The sequence below is a fragment of the Protopterus annectens genome, chromosome 3.part0 (assembly GCF_019279795.1).
Source record: "Protopterus annectens isolate FY-2018-M chromosome 3.part0, PAN1.0, whole genome shotgun sequence".
Taxonomy (NCBI): Eukaryota; Metazoa; Chordata; order Ceratodontiformes; family Protopteridae; genus Protopterus; species Protopterus annectens.
This window is the reverse complement of record NC_056731.1, coordinates 173,611,150-173,627,683: the sequence shown is the minus strand read 5'-3', so window position 1 is coordinate 173,627,683 and position 16,534 is coordinate 173,611,150. Positions and strand designations below refer to the sequence as shown.

The 16,534-nt window shown below is 42.4% G+C and overlaps 2 protein-coding genes across 2 annotated transcripts in view; one reads left to right on the top strand and one right to left on the bottom strand.

Moving 5' to 3' along the window:
• The window catches only part of ZDHHC3 (zinc finger DHHC-type palmitoyltransferase 3), a 678,918-nt gene that overhangs the window by 90,413 nt on the left and 571,971 nt on the right, over nucleotides 1-16,534 (top strand). Inside the window, exon 2 of the mRNA XM_044064670.1 lies at nucleotides 10,832-10,928. Within this exon, the coding sequence (XP_043920605.1) occupies nucleotides 10,857-10,928 (72 nt within the window). The 5' untranslated portion in view covers nucleotides 10,832-10,856. The remainder of the gene's footprint in view (nucleotides 1-10,831; nucleotides 10,929-16,534) is intronic.
• Nucleotides 1-16,534, bottom strand: part of EXOSC7 (exosome component 7) — a 742,094-nt gene that overhangs the window by 656,390 nt on the left and 69,170 nt on the right. The gene's annotated exons all lie outside the window — the stretch shown is intronic.

Below are 16,534 nucleotides of genomic sequence, written 5' to 3'. Positions count from 1 at the left end.
CAGATGGCTTTTCTCACAGAAGAAAAACAAGAACAGCTACCAGTTTACTTTCAGAATCTCACAAGACAAACTCAGATGACTGCAAGGAAAATCCTGCAGGCCCTGGGTTACATGGCATCTTGCATTCTTCTGATTCCACAAGCAAGGCTTCATATGAGGACATTACAATGGTACCTAAGAAGTTTATGGACTCAGCACAGTCACAGCTTAGAAGCTCTGATCCCACTCATTCCTTGCCTTCAAAAGGAATTCCCGTGGTGGGCTCAAGCCTGCCGGATGAACAGCGGGCTGCCCTTCAGCAAGCCAAGAGCCAACCAAACCATCACCACGGACGCTTCAGACCAAGGTTGGGGAGCGCACATGGAGGACAGATGTATACAAGGGCTATGGACACAAAGAGAGCTGCACATGCACATAAACCAAAAGGAATTGCTGGCAGTGATACACGCAATTGAGGCCTTCAAACCTTTCCTTCAGCAAGGCCACCTGCTCATAAGGACAGACAACACCACTGTTATGTGGTACATAAACAAGCAAGGAGGCACCCATTCCTTCCCTCTTTGCAGACTGACAATGAACCTATGGGAACTGGCATTGAAACTCAACATACAGCTACAGTCCCAATTCGTGCCAGGGAAAGACAATACACTAGCAGACAGCTTAAGTAGAACTACCATGGATGCACACGAATGGATGCTACACCCAGACGTCTTCTTACAAATCACACAATCATGGGGAAGGCCGGAAATAGATCTGTTCGCGTCCCCCATAAATCATCAACTGAAGAAATTCTGCTCAAGGACATACCACCCACAAGCATGGAAGGTGGACGCTCTCTCTTTCAGCTGGAAAGCTCTGACAGTGTATGCTTTCCCACCTCTTCCACTAATGACCAAGGTCCTACTGAAGATCAGGACAGAGCAGCCCAGAGTAATCCTGATAGCCCCAAACTGGCCAAGACAGCACTGATACCCACTGCTAAAGAGCTTGTCACAGACGAAACCATGGCCTCTCCCCCTATGGCCACTCCTACTGACACAGCACAATTTCAGGACTCTACACTCCAACCTGAAAACCTTGCAGCTAACTGCCTGGAGAATACCATGACTCCTCCTCAGGGTAACCTATCCCAGAGAGTGAAGGATATTATTATGGAAGCCCGCCGACCTTCCACAAGGAAGGCATATACAGCAAAATGGAAAAGATTTCACACCTGGAACACAGCAAAGGGCCTAGATGTGACTGTGATAAATATGGCATACATACTGGAATATTGGCAGAATTGTTCCACAGTGGCCTGTCTTACTCTTCCATCAAGATACATGCCTCAGCAGAATACAATCTAAATCCACCTGTCTTCTCTCACCCTCTACTAAGGCAGTTTCTAAGGGGAATCAAAAACATTAATCCTCCAAGGAAACCACCTCTACCTACTTGGGACCTGAATTTCGTGTTGGAAAAACTAACGCTACCACCCTTTGAACCAGCAGCATCGGCAGATGTACAGTTTTTGTCTTGGAAAACTGCCTTCCTTCTGGCAATAACCTCAGCAAGAAGAGTATCTGAGCTACAAGCTTTAATGACGGTGCAGCCATTCCTTATCTTTCATCAGGATAGAGTTTCTTTGAGGACCAATCCTACTTTCATGCCAAAGGTGGTATCCAGGGTATCTTTGAACCAAGCTATTCATTTGCCTACATTCTTCCCACAGCCTCAAAATAAAGGGGAGAGACTTCTGCACACCCTGGACATACACAGGCAACTACGCTACTACTTGGACAGAACTAAAGGTTACAGAAAGACTGACCAGTTGTTTGTAGCATATGCTGATGGGGTGCAAGGAAAAGCAATTTCCAAACAGACAATTTCGAAATGGATAGGAAATTCATTTGTTTTTGTTACTCCTTTCATGGAAAGACTGTGCCAGCTAACATTAGACCTCATTCCACGAGAGCCACAACCACCACCACAGCCTTCCTTAGAGGGGTGGCTACCAAAGACATTTTAGAAGCTGCTACATGGAGCTCCGTGCATACATTTGCCAAGCATTATAATTTGCCTTTATACTCCAGATCCAGAGCAGGTTTTGCTACGGCAGTCCTGCAGGGTATCTTAACTACACCATCCTTCACTTAGTACCTCCACCCCCAGTTTGGCTATGGTATTCTACCCATATGTGATGACTGCAGATGCATCCTTGAAGGACATAGTACAGTTTTGTACCTACCATAAATGTAGATGTCTGATAGGTATGCATCTGCAGTCAGGTTTACCCTCCCTCCTTCCCCTCTGTGGTATTCCTAGGGTGCTTACCCCTCGTTTAGCTAGCTGGGGGAATCTATTATGGTGTATTTGTTTGTATATACATGTATATATATAATTTTGCAAATGTTTGGAATTTTATTGCATTTATCCAAATTTAGCCTTCCTAGAGGGCACCTGGCATCTGGGGCAAGAAAAACTGAGGAAGATGGCGTCGGCTGATGCTTTTATACCCCAGACGCTCTGACGTCGGGGAAAGTGCGACATCAGCCGAGGCCAGACCCAGACTTTGGAATCCGGCCGACCGAAGGGCTGCCTGAGGCAGGACAACCCATATGTGATGACTGCAGATGCATTCCTATCGGACATCTACATTTATGGTAGGTACAAAACTGTACTTTTGCTGATGCACTCGTATGTGTATATTATATGTGTATAGTGTGTGTGTGTGTGTGTGTGTGTGTGTGTGTGTATATTATGTGTGTGTATAGTATGTGTGTGTATGTATAACGCACATACATTCACATTTTTCCTAAGTGGGTAAATTTTGTGTCTTTCACTGGAATAATAATTGTCATATCTGTTTAGACCTGCATGCATTGAAGTATGTTGCACATAGATAAAGTTGTGTATATATGTCTTCTGTAATCAGAGTGCATTCTGCAGTCATGACCTATTGTCCTAGAAGTTTGCTACAGCATTTCAAACCATCTGATACATGGCCTTATATTGCATTGCTGAAGTGTCACCAGTATTCCAGTGTGGCACTTTGTGCTGTCTTATTTTGGTTTATAACAGTCATTCACATTTTTTGTTCATACTGTCAAACTCTTTACTACATGTGAATTGCGTCATTACTGTGAACTTCTGAAATGAGAACCAATAATTTTTTCTCAGAAAAATTACATTTGCTGTTGCTTTTATGCTGTAGCGAAATTTACATATTTTACTTGTTCTTACAGATGTGTCCATATGAGATTCTGCTATCTGCTTATCATTAATGATATTAGGCTATACAGTGTGCAGCGTAAGGCTGGCACTTCATTTACCTTTTCTTAAAAATTTTATAAGGATATATTGAAGTAGTCTAGTGTGCCATTTGATGTTCTTCGTGTTTCACTGTTGCAGTCATTACATTTGGGTAATCTGCTGGCAGGTTGCCCTCATTCAGCCTGAATTCCAAAGTCTTGGGTCCTGCGTCGGTTGCTGTCTTGTCTTCCATGACGTCAGGGGTATAAAATATGCAGCCGACGACATTTTGTTTAGTCTTTCTTGCCGCACGGTGCCCGAAGGCAGAAGCATTTCGCAAGTGCCGGTTGGCCGACTACTGAAATATTCGAGCTTGAGTTTCAGAACCGAAGTCTTCACTAAAGCTAAGTACCCCATTGGGGAAACTTTTTTCTTGCTTTTTACTGATGTCAGGAAAAGTTAATAATTATATTACTTGTGGGAAGCAAATACCTCATAAGGATTTCCATTTATACTGTATTCCTTGCCTAGGCCCTGATCACAATGTGCCTGGCTGTCGGTTTTGTGCTAGATTTAACCAACGCACTATTAAGCGTCGGTATATTTTTGCATCAAAGTATTTTGGAAACAGATTTAACTACCCAGAAATGTCTCCTGATAGCAATCCGACTACCGGAGTACGTAAAAAAACGCAAAGAAAAGGACAGAGAAAGGCAGTCGAGATCCAAAACCGACAACGAAGCTTCTCCTAAGCCAGTCGCCGGTTCGCCTCAGTGAGGCGCTTTCACAGCCCCTGATACCCGCTACCTTCGAGTCGCAGGCCACTACCAACACCCATGTGGAGTCCAGCATGCCGCAAGATTCTCAAGGTATTGGACCGACGGATGTATCTCCCTCGGATGGGTCCGGAGTCGCTGAGCAAGCACCGGCTTCTGAGGGTGTATTCAGACCTCAACATTTGTATATCAAACCGGCGACAGCTGCAAAATCAAAGACAAAAGCAAATTCTAAAACTAAAAACCCGACGCCTGAACCACATGCACAGGCCTCTATGCCTAAAAAAACAGATGATCAAAATGGCTGAAGACCTTATTACCTTGATCAGGGTCACCCATCCCCCTCCAGATAAGAGGCCTAGGCAAGACACTGATTATGAATCTTCAGATCAGGTTTCTATTTCTTCTGATTCCTCTTCTGATCAGGAATTATCTTTTCTTCCCTATGAGGATTCCAATGCTGAGGAGTCTATTCCATCTGCATCTCCTCCTGAGGATTATTCATTTGGAGAAACCTTGCATACTTTGAGGGAGCATTTTCGCTGGGAGAGTCAAGACTTCTCAGGGATTTCCTCCTTCTCCCTCAGCACAAGCCTTTAGCCATTCCCCCTACCTTAGACATTGTGGATGATGTTTTCGGAGTCAAGTCTGACCCCTGACTCCTTACCTCCGGCTCCCAGTAAGCCTGACCGATATTTCAGGGTCCCTGACTCACATACATTTTTATTTAGAAACCCTGCTGCTGATCCTGAAACTATTTCACAGGGTCCAAAGGAAGTTAAGGCCTCAACAGCAAAAAATCCTACACCCTTTGACAGACATTCAAGGGCACTGGACAGATGGGGAAAAAAGGTTTATGCATCTGCAACCTTGGCAATCAGGGCCGTAAACTGTCAATTTCATATGCTTAAGTACCAACAACATGTTATGGGATTGCTGAAACAGAAAATGATGTTGATTTCAGAATGTGCAGAAAATAAAGAATTGCAGGAATTATTGCATACAGCTGAACAAGTTGGAAAGCATACCTTGCAATGTGGTTTTGATTCTTTATAGGCCTCCTGCAGGGCCGCAGTTACTGGATCTGTGATTAGGAGGCATGCCTGGTTAAAGGAACAAAATTTGCCTGATCATGTTAAAGCTAAATTGCTAGATGCACCTTTACAGCATGACTCTGGTATGAAGGCAGAAGAGGTTTTAAAGAAAATGGAAGACAAAGCTAAGGCTATGCAAACTGTTAAAGACTTCTTACAAGTGCAGCCACGAAGATTCAGTAGACACTGGCCTACAAAAAAAATTGGTCCTTTCCTGTGTCAGACAGAGCTCAAAGGGGCAAATCCAGACACCCTAAGAGTTCCAGATACCAGGCGCAAGACTTGTACAGGTCAAAGCAATGTGGTGCATCCACCTCCAAATCTGGAGGAGATAAAGCGCAAACCTACAAAAAGCAATCCCGATGACTTCCCTCTGCCTACACCAAGCACTTACATTTTGACAGCACCCATAGGGAGAAAATTAGCACTTTTTGCTCAAAATTGGCAGTTAATAACCCAGGACAAGTGGGTACTAAACATCGTATCACAGGGATACAGATTCCATTTCCACACACTGCCAATAGCAAATGGTTGGCCAGATCTGCCAAAAAATCAGTGGGCAGAGGCACAGAAACAGGTTACGTCCCTCATGGATATGGGGGCCATTCAGACAGTACCAGAACAGGAAAAAGGACAAGGTTTTTACTCAAGACTGTTTGTGGTGCCCAGAAAGGACAAGGCCTGGCGGCCACTACTGGATTTATCGATTTTGAACACATAACTGGACATTCCAAAATTTAAAATGCTGACTTTTCAGCAGCTTCTGCCCATGCTGGGCAAGAAAGCTTGGCTGGTGACTTTAGACCTAAAAGAGGCATACCTGCATGTCCCAATAAGACAGTCATGCAGAAGATACCTCAGATTCAAGGCTGGCTTATTGCATTACCAATTCTCTGCACTGCCCTTTGGCTTATCTACTGCACCCAGGGTCTTGACAAAGTGCCTAGCACCAGTAATTGCATTTTGCAGACAAAGAAGTATACAAATATATCCTTATTTGGACGATTGTCTCATTCAAGCAGAGAACAAGGACACTCTTCTTCGGCACCTGGCGTTTGTGAAAAGGCTTCTAACATGCCTAAGGTACACAATAAACGGAAAGAAATCACAACTGGTACCCTCTCAAAAGATAACATTCCTGGGTGCAAGCTTGAATACAACTGCCCAGATGGCTTACCTCATGCCAGACAAACAAAGGTAACTGACTGCTTACTTCAAACTGATGGCAACAAAAACCCAGTCTTCTGCAAGACAAATTCTGCAGGCTGTGGACTTCATGGCATCCTGCATCCTGCTAATTCCATGTGCAAGACTGCATATGAGGAAACTTCAGTGGTGCCTAAAAAGTTTATGGAGTCAACATTCACACAGTCTGGAAACAAGGATTCCTCTCATTCCCTGCCTGCAACAGGAGTTTCTGTGGTGGGCAAGGGCCTGTCGCCAAAATATGGGACGGCCCTTCACTATACCCCCTGCCAGCCAAACCTTAACAGACGCATCAGATTATGCCTGGGGGGCCCACATGGCAGGAAGATGCAGTCAGGGCATATGGGCACCAAAGCAAATGCATCTACATTTTAACCAGAAAGAGATGTTAGCTGTTCAAAATGCCCTAACAGCCTTCAAGGACTTACTTCATCCAGGACAACTACTGATAAAGACGGACAACACCACAATCATGTGGTATATAAACAAGCAAGGGGGCACACACTCATACCCCCTTTGCAGATTAGCCATGGCACTGTGGGACACAGCTTTGACCTACCAAATACATCTTCAAGCTCGATTCCTGCCAGGAAAACAAAACACTCTAGCAGACGATTTAAGCAGAAACCTTATAGATCCTCTACGAGTGGAAACTAAATCCACAAGTCTTCAGCATGATAACAGAGAAATGGGGGAGCCCAGACATAGATCTATTTGCCTCTCCTCAAAATTATCAATTGAAAAGATTCTGCACAAGGACTTTTCAGAGACAAGCATGGAAAGTGGATGCTGTTTCCTTCAGTTGGAAAAACCTATCAGTTTACGCCTTTCCTCCTCTGCCTCTTCTACCCAAGGTCCTTATAAAAGTCAGACAAGAGAAGCCAAAGATGATATTAATTGCCCCGGACTGGCCCCGCCAATACTGGTACCCAATCCTAAGGAACTTGTCTCAATACCCAGCTTGGACCTTGCCTCAAAGACCACAACTACTGACCCAGCAAAACAATCCGATCCAGCACAATCAACTACAGACTGTGAACATGGCAGCATGGCTAATCATGTAGTCATACAAACGATACCTCTCAGTAAAGCTGTGATGGATGTCATTTTGGAAGCCAGAAGGCCTAGTACTAGAAAATCTTTTGCTGACAAATGGAAGAGATTCTGTGCTTGGAATCAAGCACAAGGAACTGATACAGCAGAACCACATATTCCTCAGATATTACAATACTTAACTAAGATACTTGACAAAGGCCTATCTTTCTCATCAGTCAAAATCCATGCCTCTGCCATTTCGGCTCATTACAACACAGAGCCACCAATATTTTCTCATCCTTTACTAAAGCAGTATCTTAGAAGAGCCAAAACTTTAAGGCCTCCTAGATCATCACCACTACCTGTATGGCACCTCAGTTGTGTTGGAAAAGCTCACCCTGCCTCCATTTGAACCAGCTGCCACCGCTGACATAAATTTCTTATCATGGAAGACAGCTCTGCTACTAGCAATTACTTCAGCAAGAAGAGTTTCAGAGCTACAGGCCCTCATGGCTGTAGAGCCTTATGTCATATTTCACCCAGACAGGGTGTCTCTGAGGACAAATCCTACTTTTATGCCTAAGGTGGTTTCCAGTGTGGCTCTTAACCAAAACAATTCATCTGCCAACTTTTTATCCAAATCCGCAGAACAAAGGGGAGATAATTCTGCATTCCTTGGACGTACACAGACAGCTAAGATTCTACTTGAGCAGGACTAAAGCTCTAAGAAAAACTAAGCAACTACTAGTGTCATATGTTGCAGGATCAGAAGGAAAGGCTATTTCAAAGCAGACAATTTCAAAGTGGATAAGCAACTGCGTCCGTTTCTGCTACTTACACCATGGTAAACCTGTGCCCAAGGGCATTAGGTCTCATTCCACCAGAGCTGCAGCTGCTTCAGCAGCCTTTCTCAGAGGAGTAGCAACCAAAGACATTCTAGAGGCTGCTACTTGGAGTTCTGTTCACTCCTTTACAAAGCATTACCATTTGCCTCTCTACTCTAGGTCCAGGGCAGGCTTTGCCACTGCAGTGCTGCACGGCCTTATAGCCGCACCCAATGCTGTTTAGCTCCAGTCTCCCAACCATAGCTTTGGGATTCTACCCAAATGTAATGATTGCAACAGTGAAACACGAAGAACATAGTACAGTTGTGTACACTTACCATAAATGTAGATGTTCAAGTGTATTCACTGTTGCAGTCCAGGTTACCCTCCCGCCATCCCCCTGTCATTCTAAAGTTTATCTTTCCTTCTCTATCTTCTACAACCTCTGTGGTGGATTTGCTTGTAGATGAAGGTAAAGTTTATATTGATGCATGTATAATTATATTTATATATATATATATATATATATATATATATATATATATATATATATAATATTGCTACCTTTTTGGGGGCACCTGACATCGGGGGCAAGAAAAACTAAAGAAAATGGCGTTGGCTGCATGTTTTATACCCCTGACGACCTGATGTCATGGAAGAGAAGACAGCAACCGACGCAGGACCCAAGACCTTGGAATTCAGGCCGACCTGCCAGCAGATTACCCAAATGTAATGACTGCAACAGTGAATACACTCGAACATCTACATTTATGATGTGTACACAACTGTACTATTGCAGTATCAGACTTAAGACCTGAATAGCCTGCTGAAATTGACAAAATGCAACATTTTCAGGTCTCTTTAGGGTAACAAAAGTATCAAAAACATAGTGTATATATATATATGTGACATGCTTATTATCGCAACCAGATTTTTGCGTTTGCGAAATACGCATATGTACACAGATCCGAGTGCATGAAAAACTTAAAAGTGTTATACTAATTCTTTACAATTGCCCAGGAACTGTACTTCACTTTTAGGAACAGGAACATTTTGGGAAAGCCTCTCCCTGTCTTGCGTGCATTGCATCGCAGACACACGTTCTTGTCTTAGTGACTGCTATTGTCCTGTTGGCTGGGTTCTTATTACCATCCCCCGAAAATTAACCACAGCAGATGGCCGGAAGATCAGCTTCTCCATTTTCCTTCAGTTCCCTGTACCCAAACCTATTTCTGATTAACTGATACATGCAGTCTTAATGTTGCTTTCCCTTGGAAAACCGTTACTGGTTGTGCTGATCAGATCAGACTTGTGTGGGAGAGCATGGAAAACGCTGAACCTGTAAAACCACAAAGTACTCTGATCTTAGACAAGTTATTTGTGTCTTCAGACACAGTGACAAAGTTGAAAGGCATAATTGTCATCCAGTCAACAGATGTGTTTCCCGAAACAGCAAAGTGAAGCTGAACAGGGAATTAATGATATCCTTGTCCAGAAGAACTAACAAGTATGAGTAATGAAAGGGATGACCTGATTTATAATTCAAATTGTTCTAATTGCTTCGTATGTACTGCCCAAAAACCTTTAATTACTTTTAGGAACAGGAACAATTTGTAATGTTAAGTTTTTGGGCAGTTGTAAGGAATGAGAATAACAGTCTGAAACTTTGTCATGTGTCTGTGTTTTTTTGGGGGGGAGGGGTCTCAGCATTCGTTCCTAGCTACTCCTTTTTTCAGTAAGACAGCAGCCCTGCCAATTGAGGCATGCATGTGTAATACACGAAAGACAGGAACAACACTTGCACATTTGTTTATCTTCCTGAATGTAAGCCAGAGTGATTTTTCAGCTGTAAGATTGTCAAAATAACACCTTACGGTGTTTCCAGCACTCATTCTCATGCCAGCATGACAATTTCGCAACCGCGAAAATCTGGTTGCGGTAATACGCAAGTACCCAAATATATATATATATATATATATATATGTATATATATATATATATATATATATATATGTATGTGTGTTTATATATATTTATATATATATATATATATATATATATATATATATATATATGTGTGTGTGTGTGTGTGTATGTATGTATGTATGTGTGTGTGTGTATGATTACCTAATAAAAAAAAGTATGCTCATGTGAGCGAACAAAATAGCATTGATCTAAAAAGAAAGAACCACAAAACAAACAAAAAACATTTTTGAAGGTGTACAAGCCTCCCTGCACACATCCCTTCTAATTATATATATATACTAACTCCAAGATTGTGCAGCAGTAGGGAAAGGGCAAATTCCCAATCTCAGCTGTACCATGATTTTGCACATAGAAGACTTCATTAAGAGACTTCAGTCTGTTAAGCCCGTAAAGCAAGGAAAAAACATTTGCTCTTTTTGAAAGTCGATCTTACTAATGGCAGCTAATATGTAATAGGTGTGTATATATGAGCATGTGACTGTGTGAAAAAAATCTAAATACAAGCTTGTAAAACGTGAGCAAGTGTATAGTGTGCGTTTGTATTTGTGTTGTCCTAGTTAACAGTGTAGTATTTGGTCGTAGTGAGGATACAGTATTAAGTGATACTTTATTGCTGATTGTTCAAGTATCATGGTAATTTCCACAAAGTTGTGCAATAAACAAAATATTTTCTTTTCAGTGTCTGTAAGAGATGCATTCGGAAGATGGACCACCACTGCCCTTGGGTTAATAACTGTGTGGGAGAGAGTAACCAGAAGTATTTTGTATTGTTTACAGTAAGTGATGCTCATGGAAGCAAATTATTTTACTTTTGCATGGAAATGTTTTAATACCTTGTACTTTCTTTTCAGCCATCCAGTCTGAGATTTTCTGCTGAAAACTGCATGTTGTCTGATTGTGGCATCAGAGAAAAACTGTGTTCTGTTTTAACAAAGGCAGCTTTTCACTGCTAGTTGACTGACAGTGCACATAAGCCTAAATTCTTGAATGGGAAAGAGATGCCCAAAAGTGCAACTGACTTTATAGGCTTCCTAAAAAAGTCTGACAGATTTGTGATTGTCTTATAAACAGCAATTCCAAGTCCTCAGAAGCACTCGAATACAAACCATGTTCAAAGCTAAGAAATTACACAACCTAGGCTTTTTTTAGGGAGGGATCCCTGAGTTATGCAGTCTCTGTCTGTAGTGCAATAGTGCAACACCCTAAAATCATACACAAGTGATCAACAGTAGGAGCAGCAGTAAGCCCAGTATCCTGTTTGGCTTCTTAATGAAAGTCCAGCATGTTTGTGATCACATTAATGATCGACAGTAAGAGTCCATCATTAGTGTAGTGATAAGCTTGGTGCCCAGTTGGTGGTTTGTTTTTGTTTTTTTCTTCTTAAATAATGGGTTATGTAATCCATATGCTTAAATATGTCATCCTTTCATTTTCCCATGTCAGAGCATGATTTTCTGCTGTAGTCATGTAATTCCCCTTTTGCTAAGGCAAAACTTAGGACACTGTTATTTTGCTGAATATCCACACTGCAATCATTATATGTTCATTTCTTTCCACATGCATCTCCTGCAATGTGGCCGTTTGCCCTCTACATTTCTTGATGTAGTTCAGTACTTTTTTTCTGTGCCTATAAGACCAGTTACATTCCATGTTAAAATGGGTGATAAGTCGGACTTTCTGCTGTTTTTAAAGTTATAACACCTGTAGTGCCCGTTACTACTTGTATACATATTGTTCTTGCTATGTTTATGTAAAAGTAGCAGATTGTTACAATCTCACACATTTGTTTGAGCTCATGCCACATATTTCCAAGCAGTTTAATTCTGCAAATCCCTTCAAAATTGAGATGAAGAGAACTATACGCAATAGAAAGAACAGAGTTCCAGTAGCTTCAGTTTATTGGTGGCACTCTGCATTGGCATCCACCTTAAAAATAGGGACATTCATACTAAGATGCATTTTGCTAGTTTGCACAGAAAAACACATCCCTGCTTCTTACTGTAATGTACCCCCCCCCCAGTTTAGTAATGCACTCTTCTTTTCAGTTAACCTTTAACTTAAAAATATCTCTTAAAAAAAGTCAGTGAATAACCTTGTGAACAAAAAAGTGTGACTTTAGTACTTTCTAAAGGTGAAGCTGCTAGGGAAATAGGTAATCCAGTTTTAGCAGTTTTCCCCTGCATTTATTTTCTCTAACTACCATTCACTCAAAATTCGCTTTTATTGACCTCTAACAGATCCACAGAAGAGGTCACAGAGTACAAGCTCTGATCATATTGTAATTCATGTCTTCCTTATCTCAGGTATATGAATTCAGCTGTTGTCAGTTCATACTTAAGCCAAACTACTCTCTGCTAAGATATGTACTTAATGAAAAGTTTACACAATCTTCACTTTGTTTTCATTATTTAACCAGTTTCACTGTTGCAGTCCTGTCTGGTCCTTTCTCTCCCTGCCTAGAAGTAGCCAGAGGAAACCTCAAAAGGAAAGACCTTGTGGCAGAGGCAGCTCCCAGAAAAAAGCAGACAGTGGACCTCAGAAACATCAAGACAAGGGAGTTGTAGACCCCAAACCACTTCCAGAGACTCGCAGTGACTCAGCCACCCTACCCTCAACCCCCCACCCCAAAGCTAGGAGGAAGGCTGTCTCTATTCTATCATACCTAAACTTTAATTATCTCAACCAAGTGGGTTCTAGACATTATCGCAAATGGCTACAAGCTCACTTTCAAAGAGCAATTAAAATCCTCAGGTTTTCCAGATTACCCCCTAATCAAATGACAGAGGCCCTGGTTCAAATTCAATATCTTTGTGTGCCAGTCCCTCCTCATCAGCAGAGAATGAGATTCTGTTCCAGACCGTTCTGGTAACCAGGAAAGAAGGCTCTTGGCGCCCTATCCTGGACCTGTTAAAACTCGACCAGTTTCTCTTGTCCCCAAATTCAAAATGTTAACTCTTCAGAAGCTCTTTCCCATGCTGTCCCTGCAGGCCTTCATGGTCTCTCTAGACCTAAAGAATGCCTACCTTCACATTCCTATACAGGAATCCCACAGAAAGTTTCTTTGCTTCAGAGCAGGATTCAGTCATCATGAATTTTCTGCTCTGCTCTTTGGCTTATCTACTGCACCAAGAGTATTCACAAAGTGCCTGGCTCATGTAATAGCAGGGTAATACAAATATATCCCTACCTGGACGACTGCCTTATGCAGTCAACTGATCCCTCCAAACTACTCCAGGATCTCAAATTCACCCAGAACCTCCTATCTTCTCTGGAGTTCACATTGAACCCCCACAGGTTCCTCACTTCACCAGCCCAAAGGATTGTTTTTCTGGGTTCTCTCCCAGACACCACTCTCCAGAGCCCCCCCCCCCCGCTCAGAAAAAGTGTCCTTCCTGACAGATTACCTGTGAAGGATCAGATTTCAGCATGTAAATTCTTAAGAGTCCTGGAGTACATGGCTTCATGCATCCTCATGGTTCCCCTTGCCAAACTGCACATGAGGAAGCTGCAGTGGTATCTCAGGAACATGTGGTGCCAGAGCTCCCAACCAGTAAAGACAGAGGTACCCCTTATTCCTTGCCTCAAACTGGACTTTGCATGGTGGGCACAGACTTGCACCCTCAACCCAGGTCTCCCCTTCATATTCAGTCCTCATGGACAGACCCTTACAACAGATGCCTCAGAGACAACCTAGGGGGTTACTTCCACAACCTGCAAACCCAGGGGAAGTGGGTAACCAACTTCAGAGACAGGCACATCACTTGGAAAGAACTCATGGCTGTACAAAAAGGCCTAATAGCCTTCAAAGAAACATGGACTTCAGGCATCCTGCTAGTAAAGACAGACTACACCACAGTAATGTGGTGCATCGACAGACAGGGAGGAACACCTACCCCTTGTGCCATCTAGCAATGCAAATGTGGGAAATGGCACACTCTCTGGGAGTGCATCTCATGGCACAGTATCTACTTGTAGATCTCATGAGTGGTACCCGCACCTGGAAATTTTGCAGACCATAACCCAGTCCTGGGGGGTGGATCCCTGAAGTGGATCTCTTTGCCTGTAAACAGAAAACACAGTTGCAAAAATTCTACATCAGGATCAAACAGGAGATGGCCTGGAAAACGGATGCCTTCTCCTTCCCATGGACCCATCATGTCATTTATGTATCCCCCCCATACCACTAATCCCTCGGGTCCTGCTCAAGATAAGGGAAGAGGACCCAAGAGCAATACTGATAGCACCAAACTGGCCCACTGGCCCACACAGCATTGGTACCCTCTCCTTCTCCAGCTGTCCAACCAGACACAGTGGATTCTGCCTCAGAGGGTGGACCTCCTCACTCAGTGAGGGAAGGGTGGTTCACCCCTCTCTGCTGATCTCAGTACTGTGAATAGTGTATTTTCATCTGTATAGATGTCAGCTAAATATAGACGGACATGAAGGGGAAGGAAGATTCATTTGGAATATTAGTCCATCTGGCCTGCACAGTACAGTACAGCATAATTTACACAATAAATCTCTACTTAAAAGATGTAAAGAAGCAGTATTAGCTACAGTAAAAGCATGATGCTCTTTTACTGAACCTATCTGAATGAGAATAGGTTTTGTTTCTTAAATAATCCAAAGAAACCCCAGAGACCCCCACACCATGAACTGACTTCTTGGACAGCAGGATGTGTTCTGCATTTGATGAGATTATCCAAGATTGTCACTCCTGAGTCATCAAATACAGAAGAGTATAATTACATACTGTAACATTAACAAAGGGACATTCTTGATACACTCGTACCAAAGGAAATAGCTGTGTCTCTTGCTCGTGGCTTTCCTAATGATCTTGCTGCTATGTTGGCAAGCAATACTCCAAGTGAGAGGGTGTCTTTCTGCTTGCTGTGATAGTTGGACATTTGGTGGAGGGGTAAGCTAAAAAGATGGGTCTGTTTGCTAAGAGAAATGACACCCGGTATGCCAGTGTCCACTCTGACTGTAGTTAAAGCAAGGATTAATACTCATCCCATACTACTGGATTTGTGGTGAAGTGGGCGGGGTGGTAAATATTTTGCTGGTATTGCCCTGGGGCTTGCTGTAAAAAGAATCTCAATCTACCTCTACCTCTGTAATTTCTCCTCCCCCACCCCCTTCCCTATGCATTAGTACTGAATTTGAAAATGTATTAATTTATTTTGCCGTTCTTTTTTTCTCTCCAGCTGTTGTCTGGCACATATTGAATTCCTGTAATGGTAATAAGGCTTCTACAAATTCTGCTGACAGGGACACTGGCTGCCACTCCTCCTGTAGGTTTTGGATGCCCAGAAAAAGCCTAAAGCACATCTATCATGTGCTGAAGATGCGTATTACTAGAATTGTTTATTTTGGTACGATTGCTTTAATTCTTAACCAGTTAGGTGTTGGAGGGTATGCTGTGCTGATTACTTTTAGTAAGTTGCCTCTGGTTGTTAGGAATCCTTCATCTGTGTGTTTTGGAGTATTAATTCCTATAACTGATTTTTTTTCCCAAAAATATGTGAAGGAATAGATGCTTTTACACCTGCTCACAAAAATTCACTAGTGGGGTTTTGTAAATGAACATATCCTCCTAAACTTTTAGCATATTTTAGCTAAGTTATTTGAATGAGAGAGACCATCTACAGTAGCTTGAAAATCTACTGCAATCCATGAGAGTGCTACCCTTATATGTTTGGCATCACCTTCCCTGGTCGCTGCATTATTGGGTACCTCTCTAAAGGAGGAGTTTGAGTATCAGATGATGAGTTAGTGGTGGGGGTGTCTGTATCGGAGGATGAATCAGAATTTGATGCATCCTTGAAGCTTAGCTTAGGAGGTGGGTTCCACCTGTATTCTTCTCCATCAGTGATTATTGGAAACCGAATAACATTTTTAAACTTTAAGTACTTTTCTTAGAAGGGGCACTCTTATTACCAAATCATTTTAACTTGTCTACACATTTCTTCCAAGATGCATATTTGTGTTTTTGATATAACTGTTTACTTTTATTTGCCACTCTCATTAACATTTGATCAGAATGTAAAACACGTGTTGCTGTCACTGCTACCAGAATCTAGTATTGTAAACTGATCCTTGGGGATAGGCAGAGGTACTCAGAGTGACTTGGGAAATATCAGTAGAAATAGTAGATGGGCTATCTTCAAATTGTACCCCTATCTGCTCTCCCGGAGAGGGAGGGCTGTCCACTTCATAGGAAGTGGAATGGCCATAAGGGGGGGAGCTGAAAGAATCTGAGGCCAATTCTCATTGAATGAATTGGGATGAGTTTCGATTTTTCTAGTTGTTTTAGTGGATAAAGACCCCAGGTACCACAAGATTTATTGTCTGTGCATTTCTGTAATGTATCAACTGTTCT